Below are 18,315 nucleotides of genomic sequence, written 5' to 3' on the forward strand. Positions count from 1 at the left end.
AGTATAATCACATTAAATGTCTTTAATTTTCAAGAAATTTCTGTACAAATTTAATAATCATTTTATTTATTTCACTTTGAAAATATTGTCCACAAATAACAAATTACTATTTTATAATTTAATGATTTCATCGGTGAATGATTTGATGATAATATCAATGACATAACCGACAGAAATTTATTTTGAAGTTTTATATTTATTTTCAAAGAGATAAATATTAACTGATTTGTATATTAAAGTTTAATTTTATTATATTTATAATTTTTAATAATTTGATAAATACTGTATATTTATTGTTTAATATATTAAAGAAAACTATTTACAAAATTTAGTAAATTGAAACTGAAAATAATAATGTTATTTAAATTGTCAATTGATTTGAATTGTTTATTATAGAGATATTCATAGCTATTCAAGAGGTTTTGGTTGAGTCTTAATCCACGGATCATTCATTAATGTCTGAGTTGTTGCTCTTTTGGTGACATCCGGTTCAAGCATTTTTCCGATCATTATTTTCAGCTCATAAGACAACTTATTTTTAACCCTTTTCTTGAAATCCCAGTCCCGTTCCAGTTGTTTATTAAGCATTTGTTTGTCGTCATCTATTTTGAAGGGCAGTCCATCGCAAATCATGACATAGAAACAAACACCAAGACTCCAAACATCTGATATAAATGGGTTGTAAGGCTTTCGTTGCAATATTTCGGGTGAAAAATAAGGTAATGAACCGCAAAAAGTGGTCGATTGCATCTCTTTCTCGTCAATAATCATTGAAAAACTAAAATCACTTAGTTTTGGATATAGTCTTTGGTTGATTAAAATGTTCTCTAATTTGAGATCCCGGTGCGCTATTTTCAATGAATGCATATAATCAAGCCCTTCAAGTATGCGTGTGATGAACTCCCAGACCACTGGTTCGGGTAAAGCTCCGTTATCTCTCAACCATATGGTTACCGTTCCATAGGAACAGAACTCCATAATCATAAATATTCTGTTAACTGTTTGAGAGACTTCGTATGTCTTAATAATTCCCGGATGTCTTAGTCTACGGATAATATCGACTTCTCGGGGAAGAAACTGTATTCTATAGTTGTCATTGGTTTTGGTTAAGTCAATAACTTTGACGGCCACTAATCGATTTTTTTCAGTCATCACTTTATAGACTTCGGCATAATTGCCGGATCCGATGGACTCAATGAGTTGATAGTTCTTTGTCGCCAAATATTCGCGAACTATTTGAAACTCTTTTGATTCTTTGGAGACCAAACCCAATGAATTGTAATTAGAAGCCGAAAGCGCTTTCTTTTTCTCCTCTTTTTTATTATTCTTAAGCTTTCCGTAAGCACTTTGTCCTCCTTTAGCTGATATCTTCAGATTTGCCAGTTTTTCGTCTTCAATGATTTTTTTCTGGTCGTTATCGTTGTCCTCGACATCCAATTTAAACAACTTCTGTCCGTTGTTTCCAATATTTTTATGATCTGTCGGTCCCTTTGGGTTTGAGTTTGGGTTTGAATTCTCTTTTGATTTGTTTGTCTCATCGACACCTTTACAACAACAACAATAAGAGCCCATATTTTAACTTTTAATATCTAATGTTAAGAAAAATATCTGTAATTTCAATATTATGTATCAATTTATTTGGAAAAAAATTCAAACTGATTTTTGTTTTTAAATAACACCAATTATATGCGCGCACTCTAATAACCGTAATCGACAAAAATTATCATTAAATATAATTAATAATTTTGTTTGTTTTATTAATTAAATTTATATTATAAATATCGCGATATTTCTTGTTTTAGTTCAGATTTGAAAATTAAAAAATAAATTATTAAAATTATAATCCAAAAAACCAAATGGCAGTAAATTACAGAACTATAAAATTGGGAAAATTAAAGGCCTTTTCTATTGATCACATCGGAGACAATAGTAGTCAGAGAGTGTCAGAGGCCCAAAATGGGGGCAAAATTGTGTTACCCCACAGTATATTTCGGAGAGTTTACCGATTAGAACAGTCACCTATGATTTTTAGGTTATTATTAACTGATTTTAATTAAAACTAATTTGCCATTAATTTTATGTTTTTCTATAAATAGGTTAACAAACAAAAATCTGACAATACTTTCTGGCGTTTTCTCATTTGATAGCCAAGAAAAACAGGTATTGGTTCCCAATTGGATATTAAGAGGACTTCAAATTGATATGGGTATGGATGTGTCCATTGAAGTACTATTAACTCCACTTCCGAAGGGTGTGTTTGTTAAGTTTGAACCACTTTCGCGATCCTTTTATGACATCACTGATGCCAAGGCTGTCCTCGAGTACTGTATGTCAATGTATGTCTGCATTACCAGAGATGATGTCATTTCCATTTGTCATAACAAACACATATATGACTTGAGAATATGTGAAACACTGCCAAACAATACAATAGATATCACTGAATGTGATCTTAATGTAGATTTTGCAGAAATGAAGGAAGAGTTCAAACAGATTCCTTTGCCTAAAGAATGCGATTTGGATCACATGAAGGATCAAATGGATAAGTCTTGTTCGCCATTTCCTGGAACTGGACATACAGTTAGTGGTTTAAAAAGAAAGTCCAGAAAAGAAACAAAATCTAACACAAGAAAATCACTTCATAACAAAAGAGGAGTTCCAGATTTTGACCACAAAATCGGAAATATTTTGTTTAAAAGACACAAAAAAGATGTGATTTCAAACATGTCGTCAGAAAAGGACAAAAACCAAAAGGCAGAAGAAAAAGGTGAAGAAAATAATACAAATAATCAGAAAATGCTTAAAAATGAAGTGACACTCAATCCACAAACAAATGGTTTGCCCATTGCATCGACTAGTAGTGGACGGCAGTCATCACAATCAAGAAGAAAGGGAATCATCACTAGAAGTCAGACCCGAGAAAAAAGAAAAGAAAAAACTCTTTCAAAGAATTCAAAAAAGAAGAAAAAATGAATTATTTTTTATTTGAAAATCAGTCAAATATTTCAATTAAAATTCTCATTTAAAATGATATAAATTTATATTTATCATATATTTTGATTTTATTAAAAACACTGTATTTATGATTTAATGTAAGATCTATTTTTATAATATATTTAAAAAACATTATATAAATAATTATTAATTATTAGTAACAAATACTAATTATTTAGTAGTCATATCAGTATTTGTAAGTATAATTCAGTTTAGTTTAAGTCGAGCGACAATAATATAAAAACAATAAAATGTGATAAACGAGACAATAATATAAACTTAAATGGAATAGCAGTTAATTTCTATTAATTTTTAATAAAGTTATTCATAACTTACCGTTTATTTGACATTTATATATCAACTTTTCAGACAAAGATATCTAACTGTTGACCTATTTGTTGATAATACTAGAAATGTTGACAATTCAATGGTTACCGATTGCTGTTTTCATCATTTTATACTTAATGACTAACGGTGTGGTTGTCGCCCAATCGGTGGACTCGTTGTGCAACAAACCAATTATCAGTTCTGCGGACCGAATGATGAACGGAACGATACGTCTGTATCGCGACAAACACTATTGGGTGTTAAAAGGTGTGGTCGACAGCAATACCGGCCAACTGGACGGTCCGTTTCCATTGCCGTACGAAAAGATGAATCCCGTTGAACGAAATCAGGCGGTGGTCACTATATTGAGCGGTTCTGAAGAAGGCCGTACCGCCAAAATCGAAAACAAAGTGTTTTGGCTTTGGGACGAAAAGGGCAAATTGAAAACCGAAGAGGACGGACAAATCCATAACCGGTTTCCCGACGGTGGGTTTGAGGCGGCCATACATAACGGCAATCCTGACGACCCGCAGTTAATCGGTTTTCGCGGTATTAAAGTTTACTATTTCTCGACCCGATATAAGTTGTGGACAATCGATAATCGGCCGAGTGGTTGGAATGGTGGCAAAAACGGCGAAGAATTTCCAACTGATCTGACCGCTGCGTTCAGTGTTAAAGCTAATGACCCAAAAGATGGTTACATTGTCTACTTCTTCAAGAAATCAAAGTACTGTAAACGTACGAAAGTGCCGAAGACAGGCGCCAATTGTCAGACAGAGGCCGAATGGCTGCCAAACAAAGATCTTTTTGGTTGCAATGCAGTGATTGAGTCCGCAGCCTTCAGAAGTGATAACCAAACTGTTGCTCAAACTGACTCTCAAACTGATTCCCAAACTAAACCATCAGTGACTAACAAACCTTCTTTGGCTCAATCAGTGGTCATTAACGGTGCCTTCACTTCACTGGTTGTCATTTATTTTATGACAAAATTTTTGTATTACTTATTATAAAATTTTTTAAAAATATTACTTATAGTTTTTAGTCTATTACATGTTGAAAACTGTTAGTTATATAATCTATTTACTGTATTTATAGATTTTTTATTTTATTTATATAGAATGTAATTTTTCTAAATTTATTTAAAATAAAATATGAATACTTAATATATCAGTATTATAATTATAACAATATTAAATACATAATTATTGTATTATACTGTATTATAACTGTATTATAATATTAAATCAATGCACAAATTTTTATTAAATCATATCTAAAGTTTTGAGGCAATACTTTCAACTTCAATGACCCGTTTGTCGGTCAACTGTTTGATAAAAGCCTCAGTGTATCCATAATTTAAGAGAATCTGTTTTGTGTGCAAACAATCGTAATCAGAGTTGTCATGACTGAGAGGTGCGGCCGGTGTTCGGCATAGTATGGGTGCCGGTCGAGGCCTACCGTTAGTAAAATATGAATTTCTGTCCACATTATGCTTATATTTATGCGCCTCTTGTAAGTCGAGTACAGGTGTTACACAAGCGTCGACTTTTTCAAACATTTCTGTCCATTCTTTTTGTGTTTTAGTCTCAAAAACTTTTGCAAACTTTTCACTCAATTGATCCCAATTTGATACTTCATTTCTGTCGCATTCATCGATGTCCAGACCTAATGTCTCGACAAATGGCTGATAAAATTTCCACTCTTGAGAGCCAACAGCCATAAACTTGTCATCCTTTGTGCGATAGCACCGATAGAAAGGAGAGCCGCCATCCAAAAGATTGCTCATACGTTGGTCTTTCTTTGGCCACATGACATCATGCATAAGCCATGAATCTTCCATAGATTCCCATATCCAGGAGCACAAGTATGCCGTGCCTTCTGTAAGATTTGAGTCAATGATCTGACCCTTTCCTGATTTAGTTCTCTCAAATAGTGCCAATAATATCCCAATTGCTGCTATAAGACCTCCGCCTCCATAATCGCCTAAAACATTAATCGGTGGAATCGGTCTATCTTTGACACCTAATTTAGACAAAATGCCTGAAATGGCCAAATAGTTGATGTCATGTCCGGCCTTTTTGGCCAATGAGCCCGACTGACCAAAACCCGAAACTCGTGTATATATGAGTCTATCATTTACTGGCATCAACACGTCTGGTCCCAAACCTAACCGTTCCATAACTCCCGGTCTAAATGTTTCGATGACAACATCAGCCGTTTTGCACAATCTCTTGAATATGTCTTTTCCTTCATCTTTCTTGAGATCAATTAATACCAACTTTTTTCCTCTCTTTAAGTTTTCTATTTCCTTCTGATACGCCTTTTATATAATAAAACAGTTATTGTTTAATAATCTTATGATTAAATATAAATTAATTTTAATGAAATAAATACCTTATCGACTCTAATCACATCAGCACCAAAATCACTAAGTACTTGGCCACAAAAAGGTCCCGGTGCCAGACCTACCAGTTCTATTACTTTTACACCTTTTAAAGGCATTATAATATTTTATAATAACAACTTATTTTCAAATAGTTAATATAAAACAACTAGACATTAGTTTATAACTTTAGTTTTGTTAAATATAGTTAAGGAAAATTATGGGTTATTATGTTTTTTTTTAAAAAAAATATTTCATCATAACTTGATTAATAAACTATTATAATATTGTAATAAATTAAATTTAATATTATTTACGAAAGTAGTTATTGGGAAATGGTTTTTCCACCGGTATATGTCACTAACTTTACAATCATTAGTAATGTATCTCATTATAAAAATTGCTTTTTTTAATATAATATTTAAATTAAGAAATGTTAATACAGTATATGTGTCATAAATTAAATGTTGATATTTTCTATTACTTAATTAAAATAGTCTGTTGTTTTTATTATTATTATTAAAACTTTATAAATTGTAATTTTAGTTTTAAAATAAAATACTGCTCATAACCTATGCCTGTCTTCCCATTACATCTATGGATGTAAGGGAACGGTCATCTATAACCACAACTGCCGACACTATGGTCAGCATTGAGTTGATATCGCGCTCAGACAGGTATGGCATACACTGGTCATCGCAGTTAAGACTGACTTCTCATATTGGATGTGAAACTGAGGACACATACTATAGAAATGATTGCATGAAGTGGTGTATGATCTCAAACATTACATCACTTACACAACACATCACTTCAATCAACAAGTATTCACTAAAACTGACTAATATTGCATTAACTCTTAATTTCTATATTTTAGCAAAATATTAATATTTATTTTTACATTAATTCATTTGAATACTTTATAATTATGTCACTTTTTGTTTTTAACATAACTAATTTTATTGATTATATTAAATTAATTTGATTCAGTTTTTACTTAACTCATTTCTAATAACAACCAAAATAATTATTTTTCATTTTTTCTACTAACACTTGTAAGCAATACTGAATGTAAAGTTACTAAACACATGGGGATTAAGTATTGCTTAAAATAACTACTTTTTAAACTTATTATTAATACACTTACAGTACTTGACTTTATAATCAATTTATAATTACATACATATTAATAACTTATTTATAACTATGTTTTTATTTTATTTTATTGAAAATCATAATATGTTAAAAAGCAATAAAAGGTTATATACATATTGATTATTGATTTGGAAAGAATATAATATAAAGTATAAAGAAATTTAAAGTTTTTAAAATTAATAAATTTTGTAAAATTTGCAAAAACTAATACGAGTTACTGACTATCAATAAGTTTCTTCATTTGCAATGACAACCCAAGAACTGCTGAAACTTTTGGGACTCAATGACTTTGATGACGATTCACCCGAAGAAAGTGAAGGATAAGCCAACGCAGAGCTAAATCTTTGACTGTCTTTATGACTGCCCGTACGGTCTGTAAGTTGTGACAACTTTTCCGAAGACCAAATTGAGGACATTGTTTGCGGTGAATCGTTAGACCAAATGGTCGTCATTTTCAAATCCATATTTGATGGCAACGGATCGTTGAAGATATCAGTTTTATCAATGTTGTCATCAATGAAATTACTACTTATGTTACTTATGTCCCATTCCTCCAATGGATCGCTCAATGACTCACTAATTGTTGACATTTTATGTTTTTCACTCAATTCTTCACTTTTTTCATTTGATGTCGAATCAGAGTCGATGGCTTCCGATTGATCTTTCGGTAGTTTTGTATAAGTTTTACTGCCGACAGTCTTGAGAAACTGTGAGGTCGGTGTCAATATTGAAGTCATTGTTTCGGAACTCTTCTCAGACTTTTCATTTGATGGCTCAAAGTTTTGGTTCTCTTCATTTAACTTTTGGTTTTCATCAGTGTATTGGTTGACTTCAATTGATTTTGTATCAATTGGTGACAATCGATGATTTTGGTGTTGATATGATTTTTCAGAAGAAGATGATGGTTGTGGTAAACTCAACACACATTCCTGATCTTTGCTAACACAACAACCCATTGATAGAGACTTATAAAGTAAGCGATACAACAATAAGTCAAGAAATACTTCCAGAGATCCAAAGATAATGAATTTATTGATTGCAATCGATTTTGAAATATATTGAATACTAATTATAGCTCGAGATATTTAATAACTAATTTATTATAGTTTTTGTGATTTATTATTGTTATAATTTTTCTTGTGATATCAAAGTACAATAATTTTAATAATTCAAATAAAATAGAGTAACTAAATTAGTAAAGTTAGTTGTATACAGTAATACAGTATATAAATAATTTACTAACATAAATTATAATGATAAATTATATTATATTTATGAAATATTATTGAATTAACAAAAAATGCAATTTTTACAAATATTTATTTCTCTAAAAAAAAGTTTAGCAATAATAAATATTATATAATTATTATATAAAATATTTAAAAGTTATTTGCCATTCAAATTGAATTTAATCCACAATAAACATTATTTGCATCAGAACTGGAACTGTCTGTTCTGTATCGACATCTGTTCCCATAAATGTATACCACTTCTCCTGTTTTTCCTGTATTCAGAAGAAAAACTGATAAAAAATATATATTTTACAATTTGATTACAATGATTATCAATTGAAGCAATTGTATATAAAATCAACAAATCATTATCAAAGTTGTGATTTTAAAATCACTGATTTGATATGATTTTCTATAGATTGTAAATAAGATAAATAATATTTTATATACCGGTATATATCAATATATGATCAAACTATCAATAAGACTAAACATCTACTGTAATATCGACTCTAATATAAAAATTTACAGTAAGTTATATGTAAGCAGTGATGAAATGGTACTCAATGTGAGGTTATGTCGAGTCATTTAACAGCGATATTAATGTTTTAATATTAAATACAATTGATATACAATATAATTATCAAAAAAAACTTGAAAAGTTTTGTTTACTGAAATCTATAATGGCTTTTTGAGTCTGTCTGTCTGTGTGTGTGTAGCATTTCATTTTGCGAATTTTGAAATTCTGACTTCAGATTCGGTTAGAGGACTACTAATAATCTATTGAAAAGTTGTATTAAAATTTTGATATATCTTCGGGAACATAGACAAAATGGCGGTCAAAGTACAAAAAATTTTAAGAAAATTTTTTTAAAGTATAGATTTGAATAAAGCATCAAAAATAAGCATAAGAAATATGCCTTAAAATTTTGATATCTCTACAGGAACATAGAGAAAATGGCGGCCAAAGTAAAAAATTTTAGGTAACAATTTTAACGTTTAGAATTGTATAGAGCATCAAAAATAAGATAAAATATATCAAAATTATTATTTTATTTTTTTAAAAAATGGCGGCAAAGTATGATTTTAGCTGTTTATTTTGTTATACTTAATCATTTAATACCGCACATGTTGTTTATTTTTTCATACTCAATCATTTGATCCCCCACATGACTAAAGTTTGGTTTATTATGTCATACCGAGTCATTCAATACCCTACATGACTAAAGTTGAGTATATTTGTCATACTGAATCATTTGATACCCTACATGACTAAAGTTTAATTTATTTTGTCATTTTACTAAATGACTAAAGTCAACTGACAATTAATTTGCGAAGATAATAATTTATGTCGTCAAAGTTTTTTTTTCTAATAATGCTTTCTAGCATTCTTAACTGGTTTTTCTTAGTTTTAAAAAACAGTTGGAAATACTTATGAAAATATTATTAAGAATAAAGAGATAAATGAAAGTGTTTTTCTTAGGATTAAAAAAACATCTATTTATAGGTCAATAGTAAAATAAAATGATTGATAATATTTAATTGCATTACTATAGTACAGTAATATAAAGACAAAAATAAGTCAATAAATAAATGCAATAATAAAATTATTTAAAAATTTATAAATAATATATTTTTCTTATTTAGATTTAGATTTTAAAGTTATTAAAGTAATTTTTATAATAAATATTTTTTAAAACTATATTTCCTTAATTAACTTATTTATTATTCTAAATTACTTATTTAATAATTTAAATTACATAAACATTTATTGACAATTTTATATTTTCAACATAAATATTATATTGATACAGCAGTATTAAATTTATTACAGCAATAACTTAAATTGTAAACTGATTAACAATTATATAAAACTCAGAAAATATCCCAAACGACAAATATTATAAATATCATTAAATACAATATTTTGAAACTAAATAAAAATTATGATAATTGTTTATTGTGAATTTTATATTTTAAAATATTTTATATAGAAATTAATATAATTTAATCAAAATTATCAAATTTAAAATCAAATAGATTTTAACCAAAGTTAAAAATATAAACAAATTTTTGTTGTAATAAATTAAATTATTCAAATATTTACTTAAATAGAAAGTTTATATTTAATAAAAATGATTAATCAAATTTGATATAAAATTAAAAATAACTATAAATTAAAATCTAGTTTATGAAACTTATAATTTCTATAAGTTAACATTTGTTTAATATTACACTTTTTAATGTAATGCATTGACTTATATAAAATAAACTTTGAAAATCAATTAAATATATATTATGAAATCCTTGACCGAAACATTTTAAATAGTTTTTCAGTCTAAACACAATTTTAATTTTATTGCCTTTTTATCATTTTATCAAACATATGCTTATAATATAATATTTGAGGAAAATATAATTTATCTAAAATTGAGTTTCTTATTGATAGTATATATCAATTTTATTTTTAGCTAATTTTTTTAATAAATTTAAATATCAATTTAAATAATTATTTTTACATATTTTGAATGAAATTTTAATTTTTGAGTGTGCAAACACTTTTTTAAAGCATAAATAAAATTAATGTACAATTTAATAATTAATATCTGTATTTTCAAATATTATACTTGTATTGTATATTAAAATTTTATTATATTAACAATAAATTTATAAATAACATTTAATAAAAGTAAATATTGTATTTTAATGAAAACAATACAACAATAGTAAAGAGAATCACTTGTTTTGTGATTGATTTTTCTTTATTTTAAATTATTATTATTTTTCTTTTGAAAACAATCTAAACATACATATAATTATATTATAATACACTTAACGACACATTTGACATTGAGATGATACTTAACATTATATGCTAATGTATTATTTTTATTATTAGTATCTTAGTATTACTAATGTCTATGAATAGCATCATTTTTTCGTTGTTTTATATTTTTTAATACTTATTATTGCAATTATATTCAAGTCTTGACATTAATGGATTGATTTTCAAGAGAGAGAGAGAGAGAGAGAGAGAGAGAGAGAGAGAGAAAGAAAGAGAGAGAGGAGAGAGAGACTATGAGTCAAATATTTGTTGCACAAGTGTTTGTGACTTAACTATTAAACATATTATAGTTTTATTGTAAATTCAACAAAATGTTATTTTAAAATAATGATTTCAAGTGAATCTAACTACAGTATAATTAGATACACACAAAAAACTTTGGGACCCATTAAATAATTTAATCAATCATTATTTAGAAAATAACTCTTGTTTTCATTCATATTACATGTAATATTATTTTTTTAAAATTGCATTTTAAATATTGATAGAATTTAAATTTCTTTATTTTAAATATAACTTTGGTTTACATTATTTTTTACTTTTATTGACATTTTTCATTAAGATTATCAATTTGAATAATAAATGCATTGATAATTTTTGTCAAAACAGTATTATCCTTCAAAATTTAATTAGTGTTATATAAAACTTATTTCCGATTTCATTGGGTTAATGAATATTAATTATTTTTGTTAACACGTCATTCATTCATTAATTTAATATTTTTAATTATGCATTTAGATATCTAAGTTATACTCCATTATAAAAATAATTAATTATTATTTACATAGAAATTTGCATAAAATTAATATTTTATTAATATTACAAAGATTAAATTACAATTTAATCAAGTTAAATATATTTAAATTAAAATCAAAAGAAAATCATTAAAAATATTTTTCCAGTAAATATAATCAATAATTTTTTTAATAAGTAATTAGCAAATTGAATAAGCAATAAAAATATTTAAATTAGATTATAAATAATAATATAGCATCTAATTATTGAGTGAAAGTAATCATTTATAAACAATTAGTGTGAAAACATTGCAGTATACATATATATACAGTATATGTAAACCTAAAATTTGGTATCACTTTCCCCGAAATGGTTGCTGACGTACGAGATATTAGAGCAAAACTAGTTATTAAATTATGTTTAAACAAAAAAAAATTATGTTTTCAGGTATTTTATAGTATTTATAGTGCAATAGGCTTTGCTTTATAGCCTCGATATTACACTTAAACAAAATAATACACAACAAGTTGTGCAAGTCTTTTGAAAATCTCAAAAACCAGTGTTTCAGATATCATACTATTATTTGCTGGCGTTGTTGTCGTTGTTGTTGTTGTTGTTGTCATTAGACTCATAGAGGGATAGGGAGAGTAAAAGTTATAAAAAACAAAAGTCGTGTGATTTCATGCAAAAGAATCCAAGGATTGTGACCACAAAACAAGTCAACTGACAACTGATACTCTATAACAACGACAAGACGTAAACCACTGTCAGCTTAAGCGCAGTCACACCACCACTACTTTGCTTAGTCATTGCGATACAAGTCCTCCGACTATAAAGATCTCTGATTTTCATTTTTATTTAGCCATAAGTCTTGAAGTAAAGTGATTGTAACTAAAGAAGAAAGCGATGAAGTTTCTCATATTTGGTATCGCTTTCTTAGCTATCGGTATGCATTCAAATCATTTTATTTCATATAATTATTATTTTATTTTATCAATTGCTAATAATATTAATAAATTATTTATATTAAGATTTATACATTATATATTATACATTGTTTTATTTTATATAATACAATATATTTAATAATATAATTATTCAATTTATTATTTATATTAAATATAATTTACTGATATTTAATTTTAATCATTATTTACTATTTTCATTATATTACTAAACTTCTAAACTAATTATTATTAATTAAATATTTTTATTTTACTATATTTTTTATTTTACTTATAATGATAACTTAATTGAGAAGATTATTTATGTAACCTATATATTACTTGCAAATATATATTTATCGTATATTTTTTTAATTAATACATTTTATAACAAATATTTTATTATATTTTTTATGTGTATAATTGATATATAAATCTTTTGTTATTTATTTTATTATTTTAAAATAACTTTCTATTTTAATAACTTTCTAAAATGTAGAAAAAGTTTAGTTTATTTATATATACTTTTTTTAGTTCATTCATATAAATGTTAATATGAAATAAACTTATTATTTATATATCAAAATTATTTCCTTTAAAGTTTTGATTTTTACTTCTGATATGATATTTAACATACTTAAGTATATTTTCATAAAAATATTAAGAAAAAATAAGTTTAAAGTAAAAGTTATTTTAAGCAAATAATTTATATATGGTTTTGATTTTTATCATTATTGAATACAACTAATATAATTTTATTAACTATTCAAATATTTTAATGTATATAAATTATCTATTGATATACACAAAAAACAAAAATTAATATATAGTTTAACCACAATTTTAAACATTTTTATATTTATTATTAAACATTTGCAATGTTATTGTTTTTTTAGTTGACAGATATGTGATATATTTATCATTTTAAGTATATATTTATTTATTAAAATTTAGAAAAATAAAAGTTATATAAAGTATAAATTGTTTGCTTTTATAACATAACACTATATTAATTGTGTATTAAATAACTGGAACAATGACATGACATTCATGTGTTAAGACATTATCTTATTTTCAATCGTCTCTCACTTTATTATACAATATTTAGATAAAAGGCTAGAAAGTAAAACTTGAATTAAATTTAGTAGATTTATAAATAAAATGTGATTTTCAAGTCTTGTTTGTTAATTGAAATTTTATTTTTAAGTATTTAATTTTAGTTAATTTTTTGTTTAAATATAGATTATAATGTTTTTTTTCAAACATATAATATTTTCTAATTAATGTTTTAATGATAAAAATTATTAATATAATAATTTTATATTGTTTTTATAATTAGCGACTATTGTTGCCGCTCAAAGCTCATGTCATCTGCGAGAACTGGACTTATGTCTCGCCTCAGGACTGGCCTCTGGTCAGAACCTCCCGAGTAAGTTATGCAACCGTTTTGTAAATTTAATTTTTGTAAATCTTATTATTTTTCAATTTTTCTTAATTTGTCTAAAAATAACAATTTAAACTTTCATTAAATAATTTTAATAATTATTTGTATTTTAATTACCATTTGACTAAAACAGCAACCATTGCTGAGATCAACAAACAATGTAATGGTATGAAAGAGATGAACGAATGTATAGGCAATTACTCTCGTCGTTGTTCAACAAAATCCATGCGAGAGTTTATGAGAAGTTTGACCCAACAGGGAGACGTCAAATCATGGTATTCAGACTTCTGTACTAAAGATAACTCAGAGGAAAGGGAGAAATTTCTCAAACACTCAGTGTGTTTGAATACAGCACAGAAAGAGGCCAGAAGTTGTATACGGGATCTGACTGTTGCTCTCGATAAGGCCATCAACGCTGACGTTGAGAACAGGATTCCCGGTATTTATCATATTTTATATAACTTTATATTAGTTTTTTTTTATAATTATTTTTGTCTATTATTTTGTTATATCAGAGATGTGTTGCGCCGTCAGACGTATGAGAAAGTGTTCTTCAGATATCATTGAAGCCAAATGTGGTAAAGAAGGCATGAAATACAGTTCCCAAATGTTGCAATCAGTTGCCGGAACCAGAATTCCAGAAATCGCTTGCCGTGACTTTGATCCGACCTCACAGAAGTGTACGTCCATATTACCGGCTCCGGGAACTAAAGCTGGAAACACTAAATCCAATTCAGTGTTGTCGAGACTGTTGAACACCTATTCGGCGCTTTAAAAGATAAGAAACAGTGATTCAAAAACAATTAAAAGACAACTATAACACCAATTGATCCAAAAAAAACTTTATATATTTTTTTAATACAATGCGCGCGCTATCATTATTACTATAATTATTTTATTACACCTGAACGCCATTCCATACATTAGCACCTATTTTATTAAATTTTATATTTTTCTATATTATTAGATATAGTAATGTTATAATAATTATTTACATAATAAAAAAGTAAAAAATAAAAAATGATTTTCTTTGAAATTTGGTGTCCATTGATTAGTTGTTTTATTTGTGTTTAGTATTTACATTTTTCCTATTAAAAGTGTGTCAAAACTTTATGTTAATTATTAAATTAGACAATATATTTAAATTTTATGACAACAAACAGGTAATTATATATATATATATTACATAGAAATATGTTTTTTATTTGCAATTTTTCTACACTTGAGTGCTTATATCCAAGGATTTGCATAAACTTTAAAAATATTTTATGAAATATTAATATTATATAAAAAATTATTACATAAAATATACATTCAATAACAAATTGTGAATGTTTAGCTAAATATCTTAAACTTTTAACAAGTTTCATACAAAACATAAATTAATTTTAACTACGAAAGTTTGATATACTATTAATTAGTTAACAACTTTTAAAACATTGACCTAAACTGAATTTATTAATTTACATTATTAGTATATTAGTTATATTATAAATAATTTTTTATTACTTTTTATCTCTATATCATAGCTATAGTATACCATTTGTAATTTTAAATTAACAACAACTTTAAAATAATTCATAAAACTATTTTACAATATTTTTTTAATTTTTAGTAATTTAGCATTGCTTTAAATATTTCTATTAATTTAAACAAAATTATTTAATTATATTATAGACTCAGTAAGTCTTGTTTAATACATCTTAATCTGTATATAATATACAATACATAATTGTTATCAATTTATTTTTATCATAAAGATTCTCAAAATTTAAATCAAAACACATAAAAGATTAATAAAATTCTTAACACATGAAATAAATATAAACTATATATTTATTTATTTCGTGATAAATAATAGTTTTTTTATATAAAACTATTGTATATAATAGTGAATTATTATTGAATAACGTAAAATAATTTTAAAATTGATAAATAGATAATCTATTATAATTGAAAATTCAACAAATAGTGAGTTGAAACAAACCAATAAATAAAATGGTTAATAACGAGTCAGCAACTGATTTGTTAAAATTTAGGATAATTTACGATAAGAAAAGTTTTGAATTGAGTCTACAATCAAACACAACGGTAACACAACTGAAGAATGAGATCCAACGGTTGACTCAAATAGCACCCGATATGCAGAAACTCATACTTAAAGGAAAGGCAATCCATAAAAATGCTGATACGTTGGCTACCGTTGGCGTCAAAAATAACGATAAAATACTTGTTGTCGGCACCACTTTGTATGACATCTCCGCTGCTTTAAAGCCTGATATTGACGTCAATAATGACAAAGAGATCACAAATGGTCAGAGATTTTGCAATCAAAACAAACACAAGAAAATTGTCGACAAAGGAAAGCCTAAGAATGTTATGATTGGATATAAAAATGGAAACGAAGAGTTGCCCATCAATGGCATTGAAGGACTGGTCGACAAAATGGAGAAAACCTGTCGCCTGAGCTTCAAACTAGAGAGCGACCAGTTCTGCATCCATTACAATGCAAACTCTTATCAACACAATATCACTGATGTCGTACACATTGAGGATCAGACTATCGATGGTCACGAAGAGTATTGCATATTATGTATTGAACTAAAACACCGGAAAATCATTTGGCTTTATTGGGTTCCGCATCAGTATATCAAAGCCATTAGAAAAACTTTCAATTAATTTAGCAATAATTGTGCAAATGTTAGTAACTATTTATTTATACTATTTTCTAGTATTTCTATTAAAAAAAATAATTTGTGTAATTTAAAATATCACAATTTTAGCACAGCAGTAAATAAAATTGAATTTCAAAATGATTTAATTAATTTAGATATTAATATACTAATAAATTTCTTTATTGAGAAAAGATAATGAAATTAAAATTAACATTTACGGTAAATAAAAGAAATTAAAACATTGAATAAATAATTATTAATTTCTAAATGCAAACAAAATTAACTGAAAATAAAGATAAAGTAGTTTTATTTAAACAAAAGTATGTATAAAACTAAAAGAATATTAATATAAATGATTTACAAAATATATAACCAATTGCACTGACATTAAGCGACATCCAATGTAAACTCCGGATCTTCAATAGGCAGTGGCACTGTCTTTGCTGAGGTTGAGGGTGTGACTACCGGTGCAACGATAGGTAATATCGATACCTTATCTGATTCATCTGACACATCTGACTCATCCGATGGTACTTTCAATGAAACTCCATTATCTTCATCATCAGAATCTTCGTAGATCACGAATGGCTTTAATTTATTGACGTCTTCATCAGATTTGTGGTCATAACTATCAGTCTGAATGGTTGAATCTTTGGATGTTTCTACATTCATGTCTATTAAGTGTTTAACAATATATTTATTAATTAATTAAATATCATCAATAGTTTCAATATAATAATAACATCTTATTCTCTTATCAGTGATGGGAAGTCCTAAACTATTGGAGTACTCTTTGAGTTTATCCTTCTTCAATACTAACCAAATAATTGCTATAATTATCTGTAAATTATAATAAACAAAAATCACTAAATGCTATATTGTATCTAAAATTCAAAATAAGTAATGTTTATATTGCTGACCACTATTGTGATAAACATGAGACCAAATAGAGACAAATAGTTAAATATAAACTCTATCTTCATATTTGTAAAAAACAAATATTATTTAACCGTTACTATGAAATCATATATTATTTTAAACAATTAAAGTTAACTTAAAGCCTAACTTGTCATCGATTTATTGATATTTACCTTATTTTAATTGTTGTAATTTAACATTATTAAAAAAAACTCGATTTATTAACTTACGTGAATTATTTTAGTAAATTTATCACTGGATAATAAATTAAATACAATATGAATTACTTATATATGATTTATTCACAAACTATTCCGGGTGGAAAATTTTTAAAAATTAAACATTTTCATATACTGTAGTAATAATTCTCACATTTTATCCCACAATATTTGGAAATAATGTGAGGGTATGGGGGAAGCAATAAATAGTAACTAAGAAATTATATAACCGGTTATTACAGACGTCTAAAAAACTTAATGTATTACATTAATTTAGTAAATTACCGTATATAGCCCCTGGCCATCAGGGGGCCATATGTGAAAATGTGTGACAATAAGTGAGATATGTTTATTTTAATGAATTATCAAATACCCCCACTATTAAAATAATTGAAGTTTTTTTAATGTGTAACTACTCTCCCTTAAAAATACAATCTATTGACCG

At 26.5% G+C, this 18,315-nt stretch overlaps 6 protein-coding genes and 1 pseudogene across 6 annotated transcripts; 3 read left to right on the plus strand and 4 right to left on the minus strand.

Annotated features, from left to right (window-relative positions):
• Window positions 1-391: 391 nt before the first annotated feature.
• On the minus strand, window positions 392-1,651 carry LOC128958170 (testis-specific serine/threonine-protein kinase 4-like). Its single transcript, XM_054303988.1, has one exon. The coding sequence runs from the start codon at window positions 1,570-1,572 to the stop codon at window positions 409-411; it is 1,164 nt and encodes a 387-aa protein (XP_054159963.1). The 5' UTR covers window positions 1,573-1,651; the 3' UTR covers window positions 392-408.
• Window positions 1,652-1,806: 155 nt separating this feature from the next.
• On the plus strand, window positions 1,807-3,009 carry LOC128958203 (ubiquitin recognition factor in ER-associated degradation protein 1-like). Its single transcript, XM_054304022.1, has 2 exons — window positions 1,807-2,032; window positions 2,097-3,009. The coding sequence occupies exons 1-2, from the start codon at window positions 1,857-1,859 to the stop codon at window positions 2,971-2,973; spliced, it is 1,053 nt and encodes a 350-aa protein (XP_054159997.1). The 5' UTR covers window positions 1,807-1,856; the 3' UTR covers window positions 2,974-3,009.
• A 1,512-nt stretch (window positions 3,010-4,521) lies between these two features.
• LOC128958192 (alpha-methylacyl-CoA racemase-like) lies at window positions 4,522-5,873 on the minus strand. Its single transcript, XM_054304010.1, has 2 exons — window positions 5,716-5,873; window positions 4,522-5,641 (listed from the first exon to the last, which is right to left on the minus strand). The coding sequence occupies exons 1-2, from the start codon at window positions 5,821-5,823 to the stop codon at window positions 4,595-4,597; spliced, it is 1,155 nt and encodes a 384-aa protein (XP_054159985.1). The 5' UTR covers window positions 5,824-5,873; the 3' UTR covers window positions 4,522-4,594.
• Window positions 5,874-6,264: 391 nt separating this feature from the next.
• On the minus strand, window positions 6,265-6,478 carry LOC128961079 (small nucleolar RNA U3; annotated as a pseudogene).
• A 5,674-nt stretch (window positions 6,479-12,152) lies between these two features.
• Window positions 12,153-15,056, plus strand: LOC128958236 (uncharacterized). The gene is made up of 4 exons (XM_054304055.1): window positions 12,153-12,617; window positions 13,955-14,044; window positions 14,193-14,498; window positions 14,575-15,056. Exons 1-4 carry the CDS (start codon window positions 12,578-12,580, stop codon window positions 14,832-14,834), a joined length of 696 nt encoding a protein of 231 aa, XP_054160030.1. The 5' UTR covers window positions 12,153-12,577; the 3' UTR covers window positions 14,835-15,056.
• Window positions 15,057-15,998: 942 nt separating this feature from the next.
• On the plus strand, window positions 15,999-16,843 carry LOC128958247 (ubiquitin domain-containing protein UBFD1-like). Its single transcript, XM_054304066.1, has one exon. The coding sequence runs from the start codon at window positions 16,058-16,060 to the stop codon at window positions 16,736-16,738; it is 681 nt and encodes a 226-aa protein (XP_054160041.1). The 5' UTR covers window positions 15,999-16,057; the 3' UTR covers window positions 16,739-16,843.
• A 278-nt stretch (window positions 16,844-17,121) lies between these two features.
• Window positions 17,122-17,712, minus strand: LOC128960058 (uncharacterized). The gene is made up of 3 exons (XM_054306130.1): window positions 17,655-17,712; window positions 17,478-17,574; window positions 17,122-17,408 (listed from the first exon to the last, which is right to left on the minus strand). The coding sequence occupies exons 1-3, from the start codon at window positions 17,670-17,672 to the stop codon at window positions 17,122-17,124; spliced, it is 402 nt and encodes a 133-aa protein (XP_054162105.1). The 5' UTR covers window positions 17,673-17,712.
• Between the last annotated feature and the right edge of the window lie 603 nt (window positions 17,713-18,315).

This window comes from Oppia nitens, unplaced genomic scaffold (genome assembly GCF_028296485.1).
Source record: "Oppia nitens isolate AA-2021 unplaced genomic scaffold, nextdenovo-longstitch-racon4-pilon3 scaffold13_pilon_pilon_pilon, whole genome shotgun sequence".
Taxonomy (NCBI): Eukaryota; Metazoa; Arthropoda; class Arachnida; order Sarcoptiformes; family Oppiidae; genus Oppia; species Oppia nitens.

What these genes read in the sequence shown, in the direction of transcription:
- LOC128958170 (XM_054303988.1), bottom strand. Translation starts at nt 1,572, where the DNA reads ATGGGCTCTTATTGTTGTTGTTGTAAAGGTGTCGATGAGACAAACAAA.
- LOC128958203 (XM_054304022.1), top strand. Translation starts at nt 1,857, where the DNA reads ATGGCAGTAAATTACAGAACTATAAAATTGGGAAAATTAAAGGCCTTT. An exon ending in CAGTCACCTATGATTTTTAG is followed by an intron (nt 2,033 to 2,096) that starts GTTATTATTAAC and finishes TTCTATAAATAG; the next exon opens with GTTAACAAACAAAAATCTGA.
- LOC128958192 (XM_054304010.1), bottom strand. Translation starts at nt 5,823, where the DNA reads ATGCCTTTAAAAGGTGTAAAAGTAATAGAACTGGTAGGTCTGGCACCG. An exon ending in ATGTGATTAGAGTCGATAAG is followed by an intron (nt 5,642 to 5,715) that starts GTATTTATTTCA and finishes ATTATATAAAAG; the next exon opens with GCGTATCAGAAGGAAATAGA.
- LOC128958236 (XM_054304055.1), top strand. Translation starts at nt 12,578, where the DNA reads ATGAAGTTTCTCATATTTGGTATCGCTTTCTTAGCTATCG. An exon ending in TATCGCTTTCTTAGCTATCG is followed by an intron (nt 12,618 to 13,954) that starts GTATGCATTCAA and finishes TTTTATAATTAG; the next exon opens with CGACTATTGTTGCCGCTCAA. An exon ending in CTCTGGTCAGAACCTCCCGA is followed by an intron (nt 14,045 to 14,192) that starts GTAAGTTATGCA and finishes TGACTAAAACAG; the next exon opens with CAACCATTGCTGAGATCAAC.
- LOC128958247 (XM_054304066.1), top strand. Translation starts at nt 16,058, where the DNA reads ATGGTTAATAACGAGTCAGCAACTGATTTGTTAAAATTTAGGATAATT.
- LOC128960058 (XM_054306130.1), bottom strand. An exon ending in CACTGATAAGAGAATAAGAT is followed by an intron (nt 17,409 to 17,477) that starts GTTATTATTATA and finishes AACACTTAATAG; the next exon opens with ACATGAATGTAGAAACATCC.